Source organism: Saimiri boliviensis, chromosome 13 (genome assembly GCF_048565385.1).
Source record: "Saimiri boliviensis isolate mSaiBol1 chromosome 13, mSaiBol1.pri, whole genome shotgun sequence".
NCBI lineage: Eukaryota > Metazoa > Chordata > Mammalia > Primates > Cebidae > Saimiri > Saimiri boliviensis.
Window position 1 is genome coordinate 28,264,562 of NC_133461.1, and position 21,094 is coordinate 28,285,655.

At 39.3% G+C, this 21,094-nt stretch overlaps 1 protein-coding gene across 1 annotated transcript in view; it reads left to right on the forward strand.

The window, feature by feature from the left end:
- The window catches only part of CFAP53 (cilia and flagella associated protein 53), a 44,251-nt gene that overhangs the window by 18,124 nt on the left and 5,033 nt on the right, over positions 1-21,094 (forward strand). Inside the window, exons 6-7 of the mRNA XM_003926073.4 lie at positions 12,707-12,923; positions 15,335-15,437. Coding sequence (XP_003926122.2) covers positions 12,707-12,923; positions 15,335-15,437 — 320 coding nt within the window. The remainder of the gene's footprint in view (positions 1-12,706; positions 12,924-15,334; positions 15,438-21,094) is intronic.

The window sequence follows — 21,094 nt, forward strand, 5'->3', positions numbered from 1 at the left end:
CTGCTGCCCAGATGGGTCTTGAACTCCTGGGCTTAGGTGATCCTCTTGCGTTGGCCTCCCAATGTGTTGGAATTACAGGCATGAGCCACTGTGCCCAGGCTTCTTTTTATTTTTTCTGTTTATTTATTTATTTGAGATGGAGTTTTACTCTTGTTGCCCAGGCTGAAGTGCAATGGCGTGATCTCGGCTCACCACAACCTCCACCTCCCAGGTTCAAGCGATTTTCCTGCCTCAGCCTCCTGAGTAGCTGGGATTACAGGTGTGTGCTGCTGTGCCCGGTGCTTTTAGTAGACATGGGGTTTCTCCATGTTGGCCAGGCTGTTCTCACACTCCCAACCTCAGATGACCCACCTGCCTCAGCCTCCCAATTTATTCTTGAGTAGTATTCATGATATAGATTTACCACAGTTTGTTTAGCCATTTACCTGTTGAAGGACATTTGAGTTGTTTCCAGGCTATGGCTATTATAAGTAAAGCTGCTATATTCATGTGAGTACAGGGTTTTCTGTGAATGCAAATTCTCACTTCTTTTTTTTTTTTTTTTTTTTTTTTTTAATGGAGTCTCACGCTGTCACCCAGCTGGAGTGCAGTGGTATCGTCCCAGGTCATTGCAACCTCCACCTCCTGAGTTCAAGTGATTCTCCTGCCACAGTCTCCTGAGTAGCTGGGATTACAGGAGTGTGACAACCATGCCCAGCTAATTTTTTTGTATTTTTAGTAAAGACAGGATATCGCCATGTTGGCCAGGCTGGTCTAGAACTCCTGACCTTAAGTGATTCACCCATCTTAGTCTCCCAAAGTGCTTGGATTACAGGAATGAGCCACCACACCAGGCACAAATTACCATTTCTATGAGATAAATACCTAGAAGAGCAATTGCTATGTCATATAGTAATTGCATGTTTAGTTTTTTAAAGAAACTGCTTAACTGTTTTTCAGAGTACCTATACAATCTTACATTTCCACCAGCAATACATGAGCAATCCAGTTTCTCCACATCCTCACCAGCATTTGGTGGTATCACTATTGTTCACTTCAACCGTTCTGACAGATGTGTAGTAACATCTCATTGTGGTTTAATTTACATTTCCCTAATGGCTAATGATTTTGAACAACTTTTTATGTGCCTGTTTTCCATCTGTATGTCTTCTTCAGTGAAACGTCTCTTCATGTTTTTTGCCCATTTTCTGTTTTTTTTTTTTTTTTTTTTTTTCCTTTTGTTGAGCCAGTATCTCACCTTGTCACTTAGGGTGCAGTACAGTGGCATGATCATAGCTCACTGCAGCCTCAAACTCCTGATTTGTGTCCATTTTCTAATAGACTTGCTTATTTGTTTTTCCTGCTGAGGTTTTTGTTCATGATTAAATCATTTTATTTATTTATTTTAACAGTTTCAAGAGATAATTCACATAACATTCAGTTCCCCAGTTTAAAGCACACAATTCAGTGGATTTTACTGTATTCACAGATAGTACAGCCATCACCACATTCCATTTTAGAACATTTTCACATCCTGCTATCCCTTCTTCCCCACCTCCCGCCTCCAGTCCTAAGCAGGCACTTACCTACTTTGTGTCTCTATAGATGTCCCCAGTCTGGACTTTGAAATGAATGGAATCACTTGATGAAACCACATGAATTATGTGACCGTTTGACTGTCTTCTTTCACTTAGCATAACATTTTCAAGGTTTATCCACATAGTAGCGTGTATCACTACTATTTTATTTGTTTATGCAGCTGAATGATATTCCATTGGGTGGATATGCGACATTTTGTTTATGCTTTATGTCAGTTGATGGACATTTGAGTTATTTCCACTTTTTGGCTATTAGGAATAATGTTACCATGAACATTCATGTACAAATTTTTGTCTGGACATACGTTTTCATTTTTCTTTGGGACATTTATCTAGAAATAGCATTACAGGGTCATACAATAACTCTGTTGAAGTTTTGAGGAACTGCCAAGCTATTTTCCAAAGTGGCTGAACCATTTTACCTTCCCATAACCTGTGTATAAGGGTTTTGATTTATCCACATACTCAACAACACTTATTATTGTCTGTCTTTTTTATTTTGCCCATCCTACTGCATCTAAAGTGGTATCTCATTATGGTTTTTATTTGTATTTCCCTAGTGACTAATGATATTGAGCCTCTTTTCCTGTGCTTATGGCCATTTGTAGATCTTCCTTGGAGAAATCTATCTGAAGGCTATTCTCTATTTTTTTTCTGTTTGTTTTTGTTTTTATATACATTTTATTGCACTTTAGGTTCTGGGTTACATGTAAAGAACATGCAGGATTGTTGCATAGGTACATATACGGCAATGTGGTTTGCTGCCTCCATCCACCTCATCACCTATATCTGGCATTTCTCCCTGTTATCCCTCCCCAACTCTCTACCCCCTGCTATCCCTCCCCTAGTCCCCCACAACAGACCCCAGCGTGTGATGCTTCCCTCCCTGTGGTATGTGCTCTCATGGTTCAACATTTGCCTATGAGTGAGAACAATCAGGGTTTGATTTTCCGTTCTTGTGTCAGTTTGCTGAAAATGATGGTTTCCAGATTCATCCATGTCCCTACAAAGGACAGAACTCATCATTTTTTGTGGCTGCCTAGTATTCCATGGTGTATATGTGCCACGTTTTCTTTATCCAGTCTATCATTGATGGGTATTTGGGTTGGTTCCAGGTCTGCTATTGTAAACAGGGCTGCAATGAACATATGTGTGCATGTGTCTTTATAATAGAATGATTTATAATCCTTTGGATATATACCCAGTAATGGGATTGTGGGTCAAATGGAATTTTTATTTCTAGATCCTTGTGGAATCACCACGCTGTCTTCCACAATCGTTGAACTAATTTACACTCCCACCAACAGTGTAAGAGTGTTCCCATTTCTCCACATCCTCTCCAGCATCTGTTGTCTCCAAAGTTTTTTAATGATCATCATTCTAACTGGCATGAGATGATATCTCATTGTGGTTTTGATTTGCATTTCTCTAATGATCATGATGATGAGCATTTTTTCATATGTTTCTTGGCCTCATATATGTCTTCTTTTGAAAAGTGTTTGTTCATGTCCTTCACCCACTTTTAAATGGGTTTGTTTGTTTGTTTTCTTGTAAATCTGTCTTAGTTCTTTGTAGACTTTGGATATAAGTCCTTTGTCAGATGGGTAGATTGCAAAAATTTTTTCCCATTCTGTTGGTTGCCTGTTGACCCTAATGATTGTTCCTTTTGCTGTACACAAGCTCTGGAGTTTAATTAGATCCCATTTGTCTATTTTGGCTTTTGTTGCCAATGCTTTTGGTGTTTTAGTCATGAAGTCCTGGCCTATGCCTGTGTCCTGAATGGTTTTGCCTAGGTTTTCTTCTAGGGTTTTTATGGTGTTAGGTCTTATGTTTAAGTCTTTAATCCATCTGGAATTAATTTTAGTGTAAGGTGTCAGGAAGGGATCCAGTTTCTGCTTTCTGCACATGGCTAGCCAGTTTTCCCAACACCATTTATTAAACAGGGACCCTTTCCCCATTGCTTGTTTTTGTCAGGTTTGTCAAAGATCAGATGGTTGTAGATGTGTGGCGTTGCCTCCGTGGCCTCTGTTCTGTTCCATTGGTCTGTATCTCTGTTTTGGTACCAGTACCATGCTGTTTTCATTACTGTAGCCTTGTAGTATAGTTTGAAGTCAGGTAGTGTGATGCCTCCAGCTTTGTTCTTTTTGCTTAGGGTTATCTTGGCTATGCGGGCTCTCTTTTGGTTCCATATGAAGTTTAAGGTGTTTTTTTCCAGTTCTGTGAAGAGGGTCATAGGTAGTTTGATAGGGATCACATTGAATCTATAAACTACTTTGGGCAGTATAGCCATTTTCACAATATTGATTCTTCCTAACCATGAGCATGGAATGTTTCTCCACCTTTTTGTGTCCCATCTTATTTCTTTGAGCAGTGGTTTGTAGTTCTCCTTGAAGAGGTCCTTTACATCCTTTGTTAGTTGTATTCCTAGGTATTTTATTCTCTGTAGCAATTGTGAATGGCAGTTCATTCTTGATTTGGCTCTCTTTAAGTCTGTTATTGGTATATAGGAATGTTTGTGATTTCTGCACATTGATTTTGTATCCTAAGACTTTGCTGAAGTTGCTTATCAGTTTGAGGAGATTTGGGGCTGAGATGATGGGGTCTTATAAATATACAATCATGTTGTCTGCAAATAGAGGTAGTTGACTTCCTCCTTTTCTAATTGAATACTCTATTTCTTTTTCTTGCCTGATTACTCTGGCTAGAACTTCTAATACTATATTGAATAGGAGTGGTAAGAGAGGGCATCCTTGTCTAGTGCCAGATTTCAAAGGGAATACTTCCAGTTTTTGCCCATTCATTATGATATTGGCTGTGGGTTTGTCATAAATAGCTTTTATTATTTTGAGATACATTCTGTTGATACCTAGTTTATTTAGAGTTTTTAGCATAAAGGGCTGTTGAATTTTGTTGAAGGCCTTCTCTGCATTTATTGAGATAATTGTGTGGTTTTTGTCTTTGATTCTGTTTATGTGGTGCATTAGATTTATAGATTTGCGTATATTGAACCAGCCTTGCATCCCCAGGATGAAGCCTACTTGATCGTGATGGATAAGCTTTTTGATGTGCTGTTGCAATAGGTTTGCCAGTATTTTATTGAAGATTTTTGCATCTATATTCATCATGGATATTGGCCTGAAGTTTTCTTTTTTTGTTGAGTCTCTGCTGGGTTTTGGTATCAGGAATTTTGGTCTCATAAAATGATTTGGGAAGGATTCCCTCCTTTTGTATTGCTTGAAATAGTTTCAGAAGGAATGGTAGCAGCTCCTCTTTATATGTCTGGTAGAATTCAGCTGTGAACCCATCTGGACCTGGGCTTTGTTTGGTTGATAGGCTATTAATTGCTGCCTCAACTTCAGCTGTTGTTGGTGGTCTATTCAGGGTTTTGACTTCTTCCTGGTTTAGGCTTGGGAGGGTGCAAGTGTCCAGGAATTTATTCATTTTTTTCAGGTTTACTGCTTTATCTACATAGAGTTTGTAGTAATCTCTGATGGTAGCATGTATTTCTGTGGAATCTGTGGTGATATCCCATTTATGGTGTTTTATTGCAGCTGTTTGATTCTTCTCTCTTTTCTTTTTTTATAAAGCCGGCTAGCAGTCTATTTTGTTGATCTTTTCAAAAAACCAGCTTCTGGATTTATTGATTTGTTGAAGAGTTTTTTTTGTCTCTGTCTCCTTCAGTTCTGCTCTGATCTTACTTATTTCTTGTCTTCTGCTAGGTTTTGAGTTTTTTTGATCTTGTTCCTCTAGCTCTTTCAATTTTGACGATAGGGTATTGATTTTAGATCTTTTCTTGCTTCTCATGTGGGCATTTATTGCTATAAATTTTCCTGTAGATACTGCTTTAAATGTGTCCCAGAGATTCTGGTATGTTGTGTCTTCATTCTCATTGGTTTTGAAGAATTTACAATCCTTTGGATATATACCCAGTAATGGGCATATATATTATTTCTGCCTTCATTTCATTGTTTATCCAGTCAACATTCAAGAGCCAGTCATTCAGTTTCCATGAAGCTGTGCAGTTCTGAGTTAGTTTCTGAATCCCGAGTCCTAACTTGATTGCACTGTGATCTGAGAGAGTGTTTGTTATGATTTCTATTCTTTTGCATTTGCTGAGGAGTGATTTAGTTCCAATTATGTGGTCAATTTTAGAGTAGGTGTGGTGTGGTGCTGAGAAGAATGTATATTCTGTGGATTTGGGGTGGAGAGTTCTGTAGATGTCTATTAGATTTGCTTTTCCATATATGAGTTCAAGTCCTGGATATTCTTGTTAATTTTCTGTCTTGTTGATCTGTCTAATATTGACAGTGGAGTGTTACAGTCTCCCACTATTATTGTATGGGAATCTAAGTCTCTGTAGGTCGTTAAGAATTTGCTTTATGTAGAAGACATATATGAGGCCAAAAAACAGGAAAAAATGTTCACCATCACTGGTCATTAGAGAAACGCAGATCAAAACTACATTGAGATACCATCTCATGCCAGTTAGAATAGCAATCATTAAAAATCTGGAGACAACAGATGCTGGAGAGGATGTGGAGAAATAGGAACAGTTTCACACTGTTGATGGGAGTGTAAATTAGTTCAACCATTGTGGAAGACAGTGTGGCGATTCCTCAAGGACCTAGAAATAGAAATTCCATTTGACCCAGCAATCCCATTTGACCCAGCAATCCCATTTGACCCAGCAATCCCATTACTGGGTATATATCCAAAGGATTATAAATCATTCTATTATAAGGACACATGCATATATATGTTCACTGCGGCACTGTTTATGATAGCAAAGACTTGGAACCAACCCAAATGCCCATTGATGATACACTGGACAGAGAAAATGTGGCACATATATACCATGGAATACTAGACAGCCATAAAATATGTTGAGTTTGTGTCCTTTGTAGGGACATGGATGAATCTGGAAACCATCATTCTCAGCAAACTGATACAGAATAGAAAATCAAACACTGCATGTTCTTATTCATAGGTGGGTGTTGAACAATGAGAACACATGCACACAGGGAGGGAAGCATCACACGCTGAGGTCTGCGTTGGGGGAACTAGAGGAGGGACAGTGGTGGGTAGGGAGTTAGGGAGGGATAACATGGGGAGAAATGCCAGATATAGGTAACGGGGGGGATGGAGGCAGCAAATCACACTGCGATGTATGTACCTATGCAACAATCCTGCATGTTCTTTACATGTACCCCAGAACCTAAAATGCAATTATACACACACACACACACACACACACACACACACACACACACACGCATATATATATATGTATACATACAAAGATTTGCTTCATGTATTTGGTTTGTGTATATTTAGTATCATAAGCTCTTCTTGTTGCATTGATCCTTTTACCATTATGTAATGCCCTTCTTTGTCTCGTTTGATCTTTGTTGGTTTAAAGTCTATTTTATCAGAGACTGGGATTGCAACTCCTGCTTTTTTTTTTTTTGCTCTCCATTTGCTTGGTAAATCTTGCTCCATCCCTTTATTTTGAGCCTATGTGTGTCCTTGCATGTGAGATGGGTTTCCTGGATACAGCACACTGATGGGTTTTCACTTTTTATCCAATTTGCCAGTCTGTGTCTTTTGATTGGGGCATTTAGCCTATTTACATTTAAGGTTAATATTGTTATTTTGTTGTTAATCACAATATTGTTAATATTGTGAATTTGATCCTGCCATTTTGATGCTAGCTGGCTGTCTTGCCCATTAGTTGATGCAGTTTCTTCATTGTGTCGATGGTCTTTACCATTTGGTATGTTTTTGGAGTGGCTGGTACTGGTTGTTCCTTTCTATGTTTAGTGCTTCTTTCAGGAGCTCTTGTAAGGCAGGCCTGGTGGTGATGAAATCTCTGAGCAATTGCTTGTTCATAAAGGATTTTATTTCTTCTTTGCTTATGAAGCTTTGTTTGGTTGGATATGAAATTCTAGGTTGAAAGTTCTTTTCTTTAAGGATGTTGAATATTGGCCCCCACTGCCTTCTGGCTTGTAGGGTTTCTGCAGAGAGATCCGCTGTGAGTCTGATGGGCCTCCCTTTGTGGGTAACCCAACATTTCTCTCTGGCTGCCCTTAGCATTTTTTTCTTCATTTCAACCCTGATGAATCTGATGATTATGTGCCTTGGGGTTGCTCTTCTTGAGGAAAATCTATGTGGTGTTCTCTGTATTCCCTGGACTTGAATATTGGCCTGCCTTGCTATGTTGGTTAAGTTCTCCTGGATAATATCCTGAAGTGTTTTCCAGCTTGGATTCATTCTCTCTATCACATTCAGTTACACCTATCAAATGTAGATTAGGTCTTTTCACATAATCCCGTATTTCTTGGAGGCTTTGTTCATTTCTTTTTACTCTTTTTTCTCTAATCTTGCCTTTTCATTTTATTTCATTGAGTTGATCTTCAATCAGTGATATCCTTTCTTCTGCTTGGTCGATTCAGCTATTGAAACTTGTGTATGCTTTGTGAAGTTCTCGTGTTGTGTTTTTCAGCTCCATCGATTCATTTATATTCTTCTCTAAGCTGTTTATTCTCATTAGCATTTTGTCAAACTTGTTTTTCAAGGGTCTTAGTTTCTTTGCATTGGGTTAGAATGTGTTCTTTTAGCTCAGAGAAGTTTGTTATTACCCACCTTCTGAAGCCTGTTTCTGTCAATTAATCAGACTCATTCTCCATCCAGCTTTGTTCCTTTGCTGGTGAGGAGTCCTTGAAGGAGGAGAGGCGTTCTGGTTTTGGGTATTTTCATCCTTTTTGTGCCGGTTTCTTCCCATCTTTGTGGATTTATCTACCTGTGGTCTTTGTAGTTGGTGACTTTCGGATAGGGTCTCTGAGTGGACATCCTTTTTGTTGATGTTGAAGTTATTTCTTTCCATTGTTTAGTTTTCCTTCTAACAGTCAGTCCCCTCTGCTGTAGGGCTGCTGGAGGTCCACTCCAGATCCTGCTTGCCTGGGGATCATCTGCGGTGACTGCAGAACAGTAAAGGTTGCTACTAGTTTCTTCTGTTACCTTTGTTCCAGAAGGATACCCACCAGATGTCAGCCTGAGCTGTCCTTTATGAGGCATCTCTTTGGATAAACAAGGGCCGGGGAGCTGCTCGAGGAGACAGTCTGTCCCTTATAGGAGCTCAAGTTCTGAACTGTGAGCTCCGTTGTTCTGTTCAGAGCTGCTGGGCATGTATGTTTAAGTCTGCTGCAGCAGAACTCGTAACCACCTTTTTTTCCCAGGTGCTCTGTCTTGGGAAGGTGAGGCTTTATTTATAAGTTCCTAATATGCTGCTGCCTTTTTTTTGCAGGTGCCCTGCCCAGCAAGGAGGTAGCCTATTCACAGTCTGCTAGCAGAGGCATTGTTGAGCTGCTGTGGGCTCTGCCCAGCTGCTGTATGAACTTCCTTGCAGTTTTGTTTATAGAGGTATAGTTAGAATTGCCTGGGTAATTGCGGTCTGCCTCAATAATGGCAGACTGCCTCTGTATTGATGGACTGCCTTGGTAATGGCAGATTACCTCAGTAATGGTGGACTGCCTCGATAATGATGGACTGCCTTGGTAATGGTGGACTGCCTTGGTAGTGGTGGACTTCCTCAGTAATGGCAAATGCCCTTCCCCACTCAGAGCTGGACCATCCCAGGTCCAGCTGTGCTTCCTGCAAAATTCTCAATCCAGAGCATTTCAGATTGCTGGTCTTTGTTGGAGTGGATTCTGCCCAGCCAGATCACCTGTTTCAGCCCCCTTTTTTTCAATTGAATGGGCAGCTCTCTCTTTCAGGTGTTCCAGGTGCCAGTTGAAATGTCCATCCAGATTTGTGTGAGTTTTTGTGTGGAGACCTGCTGCGCTGGCTGAAACAGCTGGGCTGGAAATTCATGGTGCTTTCAGCCTGGGAATCTTCTGGTCCAGTAAAAACTTGTTTGGAAATGCTGTGGTCATTCACCCTCTGCATTGTTCTTGCTGGGAACTGCGCTCCAGAGCTGTTCCTATATGGCCGTCTTGGATCCCTTGCCTGGCTATTCTCTATTCTTGAGGACATCTATTTAAGTTGTTTGGCCATGTTTTAGTTGGGTTATTGGTTCTTTTATTATGAATCATAAGAGTTCTTTATATATTCTAGATTCAAGTCTCTTATCAGATAAATGACTTACAATTATTCTCTTTCATTATGTAGGTTGTGTTTTCACTTTTTTGATGGTGTCCTTTGAATCACAAAATTTTTAGATTTTGACGAAGTTCAGTTTAACTATATTTTCTTTTGTTGCTTATGCTTTGGGGGTCATATCTAAAAAATGGTTGCCTACTCTAGGATCACAAAGATGTGCTCCTTTGCTTTATTCTTAGAGTTTTATAATTTTAGCTTTTACATTTAAGCTTTTGATTCATTTTAAGTTTTGTATATGGTGGGAGATATGGATCCTAATTCATTATTTTGCATGTGGATATCCAGTTATCCAAGCACCATTCATTGAAATAATTGTCTAATTGTTCCCCTGTTGAATTGTCTTATCACCTTTGTCAATTACAGTAAAGTAGAGGTTTATTTCTGGATACTCAGTTCTATTCCATCAATCTATGTATCCTTAGTTCATTATAACAAATATACATGTCTTGGTTATTGTAGCTTTGTAGTAAGTCTGCAATCAGAAAATGTAAATCCTGGCTAGGTGTGGTGGCTCATGCCTGTAATCCCAGCACTTTGGGAGGCTGAGGCAGGTGGATCACATGAGGTCAGGAGTTCAAGACCAGCCTGACAAACATGGTGAAACCCTGTCTCTACTAAAAATAAAAAAATTAGCTGGGCATAGTGGTGCATACCTATAATCCCAGGGAGGCTGAGGCAGGAGAATCACTTGAACCTGGGAGGCCAAGGTTGCAGTGAGCCAGTATCATGCCATTGCACTCCAGCCTGGGCAACAAGAGAGAAACTTCACCCTCGCACAGCCTGGACAACAAGAGTGAAACTCTGTCTCAAAAAAAAAAAAGAATGTAAATCCTCAAACTTTGTTCTTTTTCAAATTTTTTTGGCTATTCTGGTTCCCTTGCATATCTTTGTATCTGGAAGTTACAGGGATCGGCTTGTCAATTTCTGCAAAGAAGCCAGTTGAGATTTTGATAAAGATTGTGTTGAATCTGTAGGTCAGTTTGGAAGGTGCTACCATTTTCACATTATTGTCTTCTGATTGATGAACTTAGGCTGTCTTTCCATTTATTTAGATCTTCTTTAATTTCTTTCAGTAATGTTTCTTAGTTTTCAGAGTATACATTTTACACTTATTTTGTTAAATTTATTCCTAAGTATAAAATTTCTATTTGGAAATAAAATTTTAAATTTTATTTTAGGTTGATGCTGTCAAATAGAGACATAAGGACTTTTGTATATTGGTCTTGTATCCTGCAACATTGCTTAACTCATTTGTTAGTTTTAATAGTTTTGTTGTTGTTGTTTTGAGAAAGAGTCTCACTTTGTCATTCAGGCTGGAGTGCAGTGGTGCAACCTTGGCTCACTGCAATCTCTGTCTCCCTGGTTCAAGTGATCCTGCCTCAGCCTCCTAAGTAGCTGGGGCTACAGGCTTGCGCCACCATGCTCGGCCTTTTTTTTTTTTTTTTTTTTTTTTTTCAGTAGAGATGGAGTTTTACCATGTTGGCCAGACTGGTCTCAATCTCCTGACCTCAAGTGATCTGCCCACCTCAGCCTCCCAAATTGCTGGGATTACAGGTGTGACCCACTGCACCTGGCCAAGTTTTAATAGTTTTTTAGTGGATTACTTAGTTCACTCATCTTTTTGTTTCCCAGATTGCCCCATCGTAGGTCTCAGGAGTCCCTTTAAGTGGGTTGTCATACTCTTTTGATACTGTCCACCAATAGACTTTGATAGTTTTCTTGATTCTGACACAATAAGATGTCCTAGATTCATCCTGTCTCTGCCCCAGTCTTATAAGTGATTATTTTCCCAAATATTCTTGGTTCTTTTTTTAGTGGGAAATGATATTATATTAGTCTGTTTTCACACTGCTATAAAGAACTACCTGAGATTGGGTAACTTATTAAAAAAAGGCGTAATTGACTCACAGTTCCGCATGGCTGGGGAAGGCTCAGGAAACTTAAAATCATGGTGGAAGGGGAAGCAAGGCACATCTTAAGTGGTGACAGGAGGGAGGAAGTGAAGAAAACCACACTTTTAAACCATTGGATCTCACGGGAACTCACTATCACGAGAACAGCATGGGGGAAACCACCCCCATGACCCAATCACCTTCCACCAGGTCCCTCCCCTCACACGTGGGGATTACAGTTCGGGATGTGATTTGGCTGGGGACACAGAGCCAAACTATATCAGGTATTTAATAATATCTACAATTTTGGTGTTAGATGAACTCATTGCTATTGGATCATTACTGCAACATGGCAGTAGCCAACTAAAATTGCCTGCACTGAATAAATAGCAGGTTCCAACTTTAGCTGCACATTACCGTCACCTGGGGAAACTTAAAAGGTATCTATTAAATAGGAATTTCTGGGGGTGGGACTCAGCCCTCAATACTTTTTAAAGCTCCCCAGGTGGCTCCAAAGTGTAGCTAAGATTGAGAATTGCTGTAATAAAGTACAAAATGACTACCAGCTAGAGAGACAGTGCTATAAAAGCAGAAATGACTTATTTTCTTTATCAGATTAAGATTTCACATACCTAAGTTAAAGTAAATGAAAATAAAGTTGTATCATTGAAAACTATTTGGCAACTACTTTAAAAAACACTTGGGGAAACTGTTCGAATTAGCTTATGCAACCATGTATTATCAAACATTTCAAATGGATGCAAAGCATTGCATGGTGAACTCCCATATGTCCATCATCTCACTTTAACAACCATCAACTAATGGTCATTCTTGTCTCTTCTATATACCTACCCATTTCCTCCACTACTCCTGAGTATTTTGGAGTAAACTCCAGACATATATCTGTAAATGTTTCAGTATATAGCTCTAAAAGATTAGGATTGGAGCTTTTAAAGATTGGTTTTTTTCTTATTTTTTTTTTTCATCTAGACTCAAATGAGATAAAGATTGTTTTCAAATGTATCCTTACTATCACTATCACACCTAAACATTTTAACAATGAATTTTTATATTACATAGGAAGATATGATAAGAGAACAGAAGATATACCACAAGTATTTGGCACAGAGACATGAGGAAGAAAAAGCTCAGGAGAAAGAATTCGATAGAATATTAGAGGAAGACAGGGAAAAGAAGTTGGCTGAGAAGGACAAGGAGCTGCAACTTGAAAAGGAGGCAAGGAGACAGCTTGTGGATGAGGTCATGTGTACAAGAAAACTTCAAGTTCAAGAAAAGTGTAAGGAACTGAATTACAGTTATTTATAGCTTGCCCTTAATTCAGTTTTTCCATTCGCCAAAAAACTAACAATTGTAATACTTACTATGTAAAACGCCATGAGGGATGCAAAAAGGATGAAGGCAAAAGGCCCACTTTTGCAAATCTTATATAATTCAATATATATATGAAGAGTTTTATATCCCAGGAGATTCCAAGCAGTCACAGGGGCATTCTCAAAGTTAAAGGAACAGTACATCATTTGAATACTGTGTATCTTGGTGATTAGAATGAAGAGTGAGAAGGTGGAGCACAGACGTACAGCTCCTTCTTGTCCTTTGTATCTGTCCCTCTTTTCTTTCCAAAGTTGTCTCCATACCTTTGTTTATGTAGTTGTCTCTGGCTATGACACTCTTGACTGTGAAAAATCTAGACATCCTTCAATGCCAGCTCAGTTGACTCATGCCTTGAGAGGCCCTCTGTGTTCCCCAATCAAAATAAATCCTCTTTTCCAGAGCACTGTGGCTTGCTCATATCTCAGATGGCCAGCTGGCCAGGAGAGTCTTTATTTGGAGACCGTGCTCAAAGTTTGGAGAATCTTTTCCCCTTTTTAATACTTATATTCAATCCAGGCCAGTTACTAGGTATTTCTTTCATAAAGGAAGTTTAATCTATTCTTCTAAGGGTAAGCTTTGTTTTAAGGTTTCTGAAAGTTACATCTGTGCTGAGATGACATTTGTCTCTTGGAAATCCCTGGACTAGGTTGTATCATACTGCTAAGTGATACATAATGTCAGCCCTGAGAGATGCTTAAGTGAACTTTATGGCTACCATTAATCATATAACCACATTATGTCTCTTATTTAATACTACATGATGCCGCTATATTACCTCAGCTTCAAGCAGTGCTTGGTCACAGAAGGAGGTTTGTTGAGAAGGTGAGTTTCCACCTCCACATTTCTGCAATTTCCATGTCCAGCCCAATGGACCAGAGAGGCAATAAACAGATGGACACATTTATTGTTGAGTATCATTGGATTTGACACTAGTGGACTTTGCAAGAAGAAGCTTATCCTGGTCCCACTGATTAATTCTTTGCTCCACGAATTATAATAGCAGTAGAAAATTGTTAAGCCAATATTAGTTGGAACTTTTAGAAAGCGAGTAGAAAGTTTATAAGCTGAAAAGATTTTTATATTCATCAGTGATAAATGTTTTAGAAAATATTGAAAAAAAAACATATAAAATTTATTGAGACTGTTTGTAAACAAGGAAGCAAAATCAGCCATAATTCTACCACCCAGGAATAGCTACTATTCATAGCTTTGTGTATTTTCTTCTAGTATTTTTACTACATATATAATTTTTCTTCACAAATTAGAATCATGTTGTATATACTGTTTGATAGTCTATGTTTTTCACATATCAAAAACATTTTAAGTCATTTTTCATCAATTATAAGATTTGTAAAGACTGCCTAGAAATCTGTTATAAAAACAGACCATAATTTAGTTTACCTAAACACAACTAATAAACCTTTATATTGTTTCTAATCTTTTTACCATCATTTTACAATTCCAGGTTACTGTCTCTTTTCATAGTTATATAGTTCTTTTTGGATTGTATCTGATTGTTTAAGATAAATTTCTGAAATAGATTGTGGTACCAAAGATATGTACATTTCAGATGTATAGTAGCCTGTTGTATTTATTATTTTGTAAACTCTGTTTCCTTTGTCTTTTTTTCTATTGGAATGCTTAAATATTTTTATTAACTTATAAGAGCTTTATTTATTTATTTATTTGAGACAGTCTCGTTCTGTTGCCCAGGCTGGAGTCAGTGGCATGATCTAGGCTCACTGCAACCTCCATTTCACTGGTTCAAGTGATTCTTGTGTCTCAGCCTCCTGAGCAGCTGGGATTACAGATGTGCACCACTGTGCCTGGCTAATTTTTGTATTTTTAGTAGAGACGAGGTTTCGCTTTATTGGCCAGGCTGGTCTCAAACTTCTGACCTCAGGTGATCCACCCATCTCAGCCAAAGAGCTTTATATATTTAAATAATATTTATTTTATAATAAATAAACTCTCTTATTAGTTTGAATGGCAATGAACTGTTTATCTTCAAGGAGAGAAAAGTGAGAAGTGTTTTAACATTGGTAATCTGGTATGAAAAAGGGTAATTATTGATTTTCAATGAAAAATGATCAAGAGAAAATCTGTAGATTGTAGCATATATCAGCCTAAACCCAATTTATTTCTCAATTGAGATAAGTACTTGTGCTTTATTGATTTAAGATCCAGTCATGATTCTAAGCTCTACCTTTCTGAAGGCAATATGACTTTGGGGCAATATGACTTTGGTGCCCGGAAGGATGTTGGCAAGTCTTGTCTGAAAGTCATTTGACATATAATTACTTTTGCTTTTCTTAGTGCAACGAGAAGCTAAAGAACAGGAAGAACGTGCTATGGAACAGAAACACATAAATGAAGGTCTTAAAGAACTTAACTGTGAAGAGAAGGAGAATTTTGCAAGGTATGATTTTGTTTTCTATATCATCATTTGCTACCTAAAAAACCAGATTTTTGGCCGGGCATGGTGGCTCACACCTGTAATCCCAGCACTTTGGGAGGCAGAGGCAGGCAGATCACAAGGCCAAGAGATCGAGACCATCCTGGCCAACATGGTGAAAACCCATTTCTATTAAAAATACGTAAATTAGCTGGGTGTGGTGGCACGCACCTGTAGTCTCAGCTACTCAGGAGACTGAGTCAGGAGATTGCTTGAACCCGGGAGGTGGAGGTAGCAGTGAGCCAAGATCACACCACTGCACTTCAGTCTGGGCTACAGAGTAAGACTCCATCTCAGAAAAAAACGAAAACCAAAACAAAAAAAAACAGATTTTTGGCCAGGCATGGTGGCTCACACCTGTAATCCCAGCACTTTGGGAGGCTGAAGAAGGAGGTGAGAATTTTGCAAGTTATGATTTTGTTTTCTGTATCATCATTTGCTACCTAAAAACCAGATATCTGGCCAGGCATGGTGGCTCACACCTGTAATCCCAGCACTTTGGGAGGTTGAGGAAGAAGGATTGCTTGAAGCCAGGAGTTTGAGATTAGCCTGGGCAATATAGCAAGACCCCATCTCTACAAAAAAATAAAAATAAAAACTAGCCAGATATGGTGACATAGATCTGTAGTCCTAGCTACTTGGGAGCTGAAGTGGGAAGATCACTTGCGTACAGGAGTTAAACACAGCAGTGAGCTATGATTTTGCCACTACACTCCAGCCTGGGCAACAGAGCAAGATCTGTCTTAGAAAAACAAAAGCAAAAACAGATTTTCAACATAGAGAGATTATGTGCTATAATTCACGCATTATTGACATTATTTTACATTAGTAGTACTCTTACCCTTCTAGAAGCTCAAAGCAATTTACAAAATTTCACATAAAAGCAGGCACCAATTGCTTGGTAAAATTAAATTCCATTGCCATTATGTATATTATGATTATATACATAAGATATTTGGCTGGATGAATATCTTACAAAATAAGTTTGAATAAAAAAATAGGCACCAACCTTAAATCCTAATAAAATAACAAGAAGATTTTTTTCCTCCATGAAATAAACCCTGAAATGCAGGCTGGCCTAATCAGCTAAATTAGCAGAATGGCTTATCGGGACAGGATTCCATACAAATGTCCCTAGGAGGATGTGTTTCGCTTTACTGCACTAGAAAACTATTTACCACACTAGAAAACCCTGGGTGCTTTGGGAAATACCACTGCCCTCCTCTGACAAGCCTTGAGCTGGGATTAGTGTCTTTCTGATCACTACAACCAGGCTCAGGTGGGGAAAACAGGCAGTTACTTTTCTGCAGCTTTTCTTACACCATTGCAGTCTTTTCCCACTGGTGGCCATGATACCTAAATCAGGTGGCCAGTGTAATGGAGGAAGAGGACCTGGCTTCTCTGATTACTGGTTACCCTCCCTGTTCCTGGGGCCTGTCTCCTGACTTACTCACACTTGGTATGTAGAAATAAGCTCTTCTCTTTCTAGAAAGAGTATGGTTAATGTGCCTGATCCCATTCTCACTTTGGGATCACAAACAACAATATCTGGCCTACCCTTCTGACTTCCTCCTATTGCCTCTGCTCTAGAAATCTTTCCTTCTCATTTTAAAAAATTCTCCTGTTGGAGATTTATGAGGACTCAATAAATATCATCTCTCTTCCCTGCTGTACTTCTGAATTAATGGAGAGATGAGGAAAAAAATATGGGCAGAGGTATTACAGTTACGTATTGCTACATAATAAAACACCCCAAAATGTGTGGTTTAAAGCAATTTATGATTATCTTTTATGATTCTGTGGGTCAACAAGGCTCAGCTAGGTAGTTCTTGCTTGGAACATCTCATGTGGTTGAAGTCAGATCCACATGACTGAGCCTATATTCATCTGAAGGCTCAACCTAGGATACCTACTCATATAGCTGGCAGTGTATACTGACTGTAGTCAGGGATCTCAGTTATCAACTAGGAATTTTAGTTTTCACCTAGAACACCTATATGTGGGCTCTCCATGTGATTTAGACTTCTCACAGTATGGTGCCTTATTCTGAGAGGGAGAGTTTAAATAGCAAGTATTCCAAGAGCTAGGAAGAAGCTGCCAGGCCAGTTAAGAGCTACAGCCAGGACTGGCATAGCATTACTTCTGCGATATTCCATTGGTCATAAAAGTAGTTACAGGGCCCATCCTGATTCAAGGGGATGGAGGAAGAACCTCCACCTCTTAATAGGGTAGTAGAGGTTCATATTGCTGAAGAGTGTGACTAGGCTGGTGGCATGGGGAAAAAATAATTTACCGACAGTTGTAGGTAAATAAAGGCAGATTTATTAGAGAAAGTAGGAAAATTCAGTGCGAGAAAGCAATGGGCAGCCAGCAAGAGAGGAACTGACTGCCAGCAAACAAATGCTTGCTGGAGATTTTATAGGACGGTTCTTGGGCTACTTGACAACACCAAGGTAGCAGGGAGCTAACCTGCATTTATCTCTCAGCTGAGATGTTTGCTGATAAATTGAAGCATTTGATGATAAGCAGAAAGTTTGTGAGTTTTGTACTTTGCACAGGAGGGCTGTATGTCCTGGCCCATAAAGAAAGGCAGACCTATAGCTTATATGCTTTATCTCTTTGCTTTCTCTTGGTTCCACCAGCCTGAATCCTTTTTCCTAATTAGGATTCTACATTTACCCAACAGAGCAGCAATGACAAATCTTTGGCACGTGAATGGAAGGTATCATCTTCCAACTGCTTTCTGCCAACCAGGGGTGTAGAGTTTGCCCTACCTAGGATTGTTAGTTGGTCAGGAGGTTGCTTGGACCTAAATCCTTGGGTTGGGAGTTAAATTGAGCAGAGTTGTTGTGAGACCATGGAGGAACAGTATTTGCAGGCTAAAATTTTGTCCTGCTGTATCCAAAGGAGAATCATGGAGTTCTTTTAGTGGCTGATACCCTCACTGCAGTAACATTTTGGTTTGAAATTGTTGTATTCTAGAAATCACAAAACAAGATACTGTATTAACAATACATGGCACAAATAAATAAAGTAATATGAGCATTATTATTTTTATTTTTTGAGATGGAATTTCACTCTTGTCACCCAGGCTGGAGTGCAGTGGCGTGATCCCAGCTCACAGCAACCTCTGCCTCCCAGGTTCAAGTGATTCTCCTGCCTCAGCCTCCCAAGTAATTCTCCTGCCTCAGCCTCCCAAGTAGCTGGGATTATAGGCATATGCCACCATAACCAGCTAATTTTTGTATTTTTCAATAGGGTTTCACCATATTGGCCAGGCTGGTCTCAAACTCCTGACCTCAGGTGATCCACCCATCTTGGCCTCCCAAAGTCCTGGGATTACAGGTGTGAGCCACTGTGCCTGGCCAATATGGGCATTATTATTGATGGGAGAAGTGGGGCAACCTATAGCCAAACCCAGCTGGAGAAGCTTTGAAGTAGCTGTGCCAAAAAGGAATCTTCATGAACTCCTTTTTGAAGGCCCTCTAATATTTTGATGTTGGTTTTTTTTTTAAATCTTTTCTAAAGTTTTTTCTACTTGACCTGAGGTATTGAAGTAAAAGCAACAAGTTTCTTTTAACAGCATGTAGGTGCCTTCTGCCTCAGCAGTAAGCACATCCACAGTACATCAGTTTTGCAAGACAACCCCTGGTAATGAATGTAGGACCTGTTGTTGGGCCCTGATGGCCATGACTTTAGCTTCCCAAGATTGCTCGACTAAGATGGTGATATTACAAATGCTGTGCTCAACCATGGGTATACCTGCAAACTGAAAGATTGCATGGGCAACAGAATATCCTAGACCATTTCTATAACGGGATCATCAGTGGTGAAGATGCCAAATGATCGAAGGTTCATTAAGTCCTGTTTCTGTTTCCTTTCTTCTGATGGCCTTTGAAGGGCCCAAAAGAAGAGCCCAGTTCCTTTTAAAGAAACTCCTGAGGAGAGACCCTGTAACCAGGGATAGGTATGGTTAGTTTGGATTCCGGTATAGTTTGCATAAATAGAGGGATCCCATGGTCCCCAGGGATCAAATGTGGGTGGGCAGTGACCTAGAAAGTAGTCATCCATGCATAAAGGGGGAAAAGTTTTACTTGTTGTGTTATATGAATGTGGGGCCTGGCAGATAAGATTTTTAAATAGTAACGGGATAAGGGAAAATCAAGGGAAATTTGTAGATGTATTAGTGAAGTTGAGACGTGGTCCAGTCTCAACCTCCATTCCTATATATTCCATCCCAGTAACTGAACTGTTTATAGGCATAAAGGGATCATTATACATTTTGTTGGCATTAACTTTGTTGTTTTCCCACCATAGAGAAAACCTGCAGAGGTACACAGTGAACTTGTCATTGTTGTCATTTGGCTTCCATTCCTGGTGTATTTGATTATAGTTGAGGGTGTAATTACAATGGGCCTGTGTCAAAGGCCCCAGGAAAGGGCCAGACCCTTGCAAGTTTCTGATGCAGAGGTGACTCTTGCAGGCCATATCTGGTACCTTCCCAATCTGCTCTGTCATAGTGGATGATTGCCACGAGGGGTCAATTGGCCTAGGTTGCCCTCCTAAACCTGTGTTTTTGGTGTGCGTGTAAATGGTGTAGTTGCATCCAGAGTATTGGGCTTTTTAATAATTTCTTCTGTAGATAGTGGGACTGCTAGAAGTATAATGTTATCCACGAGTGCCTGTCTGCATGAGCATATCCAGCAGTTAGTGCCGTATGTTATGTTAGCAACCTGAAATATTACTGGGAGGAGTAAGTGCCTGGCTCCAGCCATGGAGGCAGTAGTTAGCCATGATACAATAAAAACAAAGCCATATTTAAGGAAAATGATAATATATAGTGAACTCAGGGAGACAGGAGAGAAAGGCTATAAAGAGTATGAGAAAAACAGTTAACCAAACACCTAGTACCTCAGCACATTGATGTGGTATGGGGGTAAATGATATTACTAGGACAAATATAAAGAAATTTCATCTAGGTGGTAATCTTGGAAATCCCCTTGCAAATAGCAGCTGTAAACTACCTCCCTTATAAAAGCACCAATATTAAGAGGGTGAAGCTGCTTAAGTGAAGTGGGTAGATAATTACTGAAAACCTATAGTAGAATTGAATAAGAAGAGTCAGCTTTAAGAGTGAGGTCTAAAGGAGGTGTTGGATTTATTTTTATTTTTAAGAAAGGTTTAAAAATTCTACGTTGTTTGGTTTAACAAAACTTCTTTTACCTTTTTTCCTTTAACTTTAAATGCATTTTCAATGTTTACATTCTAATTAGACCATAAAAAATGAGTTTTATCTCAGCACCAGCAGCTCAGTGACAGCAGATTTAAAGCAGGCAGAAAAAAAAAGAGAGCTTTAGAAGACTTCACTTAGCCTTATAGTGCAGGTTAACCATTTCAGCTCTGAATGTTTCTTGTTGTGGTTTGCCCAGTAGTTTAAAATGTACAATAATATGTAACCAGCTGGAGTTTTAAAGAGAATGACAAAATCAGGGGTTAGGATGTTAGAAACTGTCTTTCCCTTTTAAGTCTAGTCCCCTGGATGGAACAGAAAAAGAGAAAAAGAAAAGGAAGGAACGGAGAGGAAATGGTTAGGCTTTACAAGAGGGCTTATGAGCCTTCCA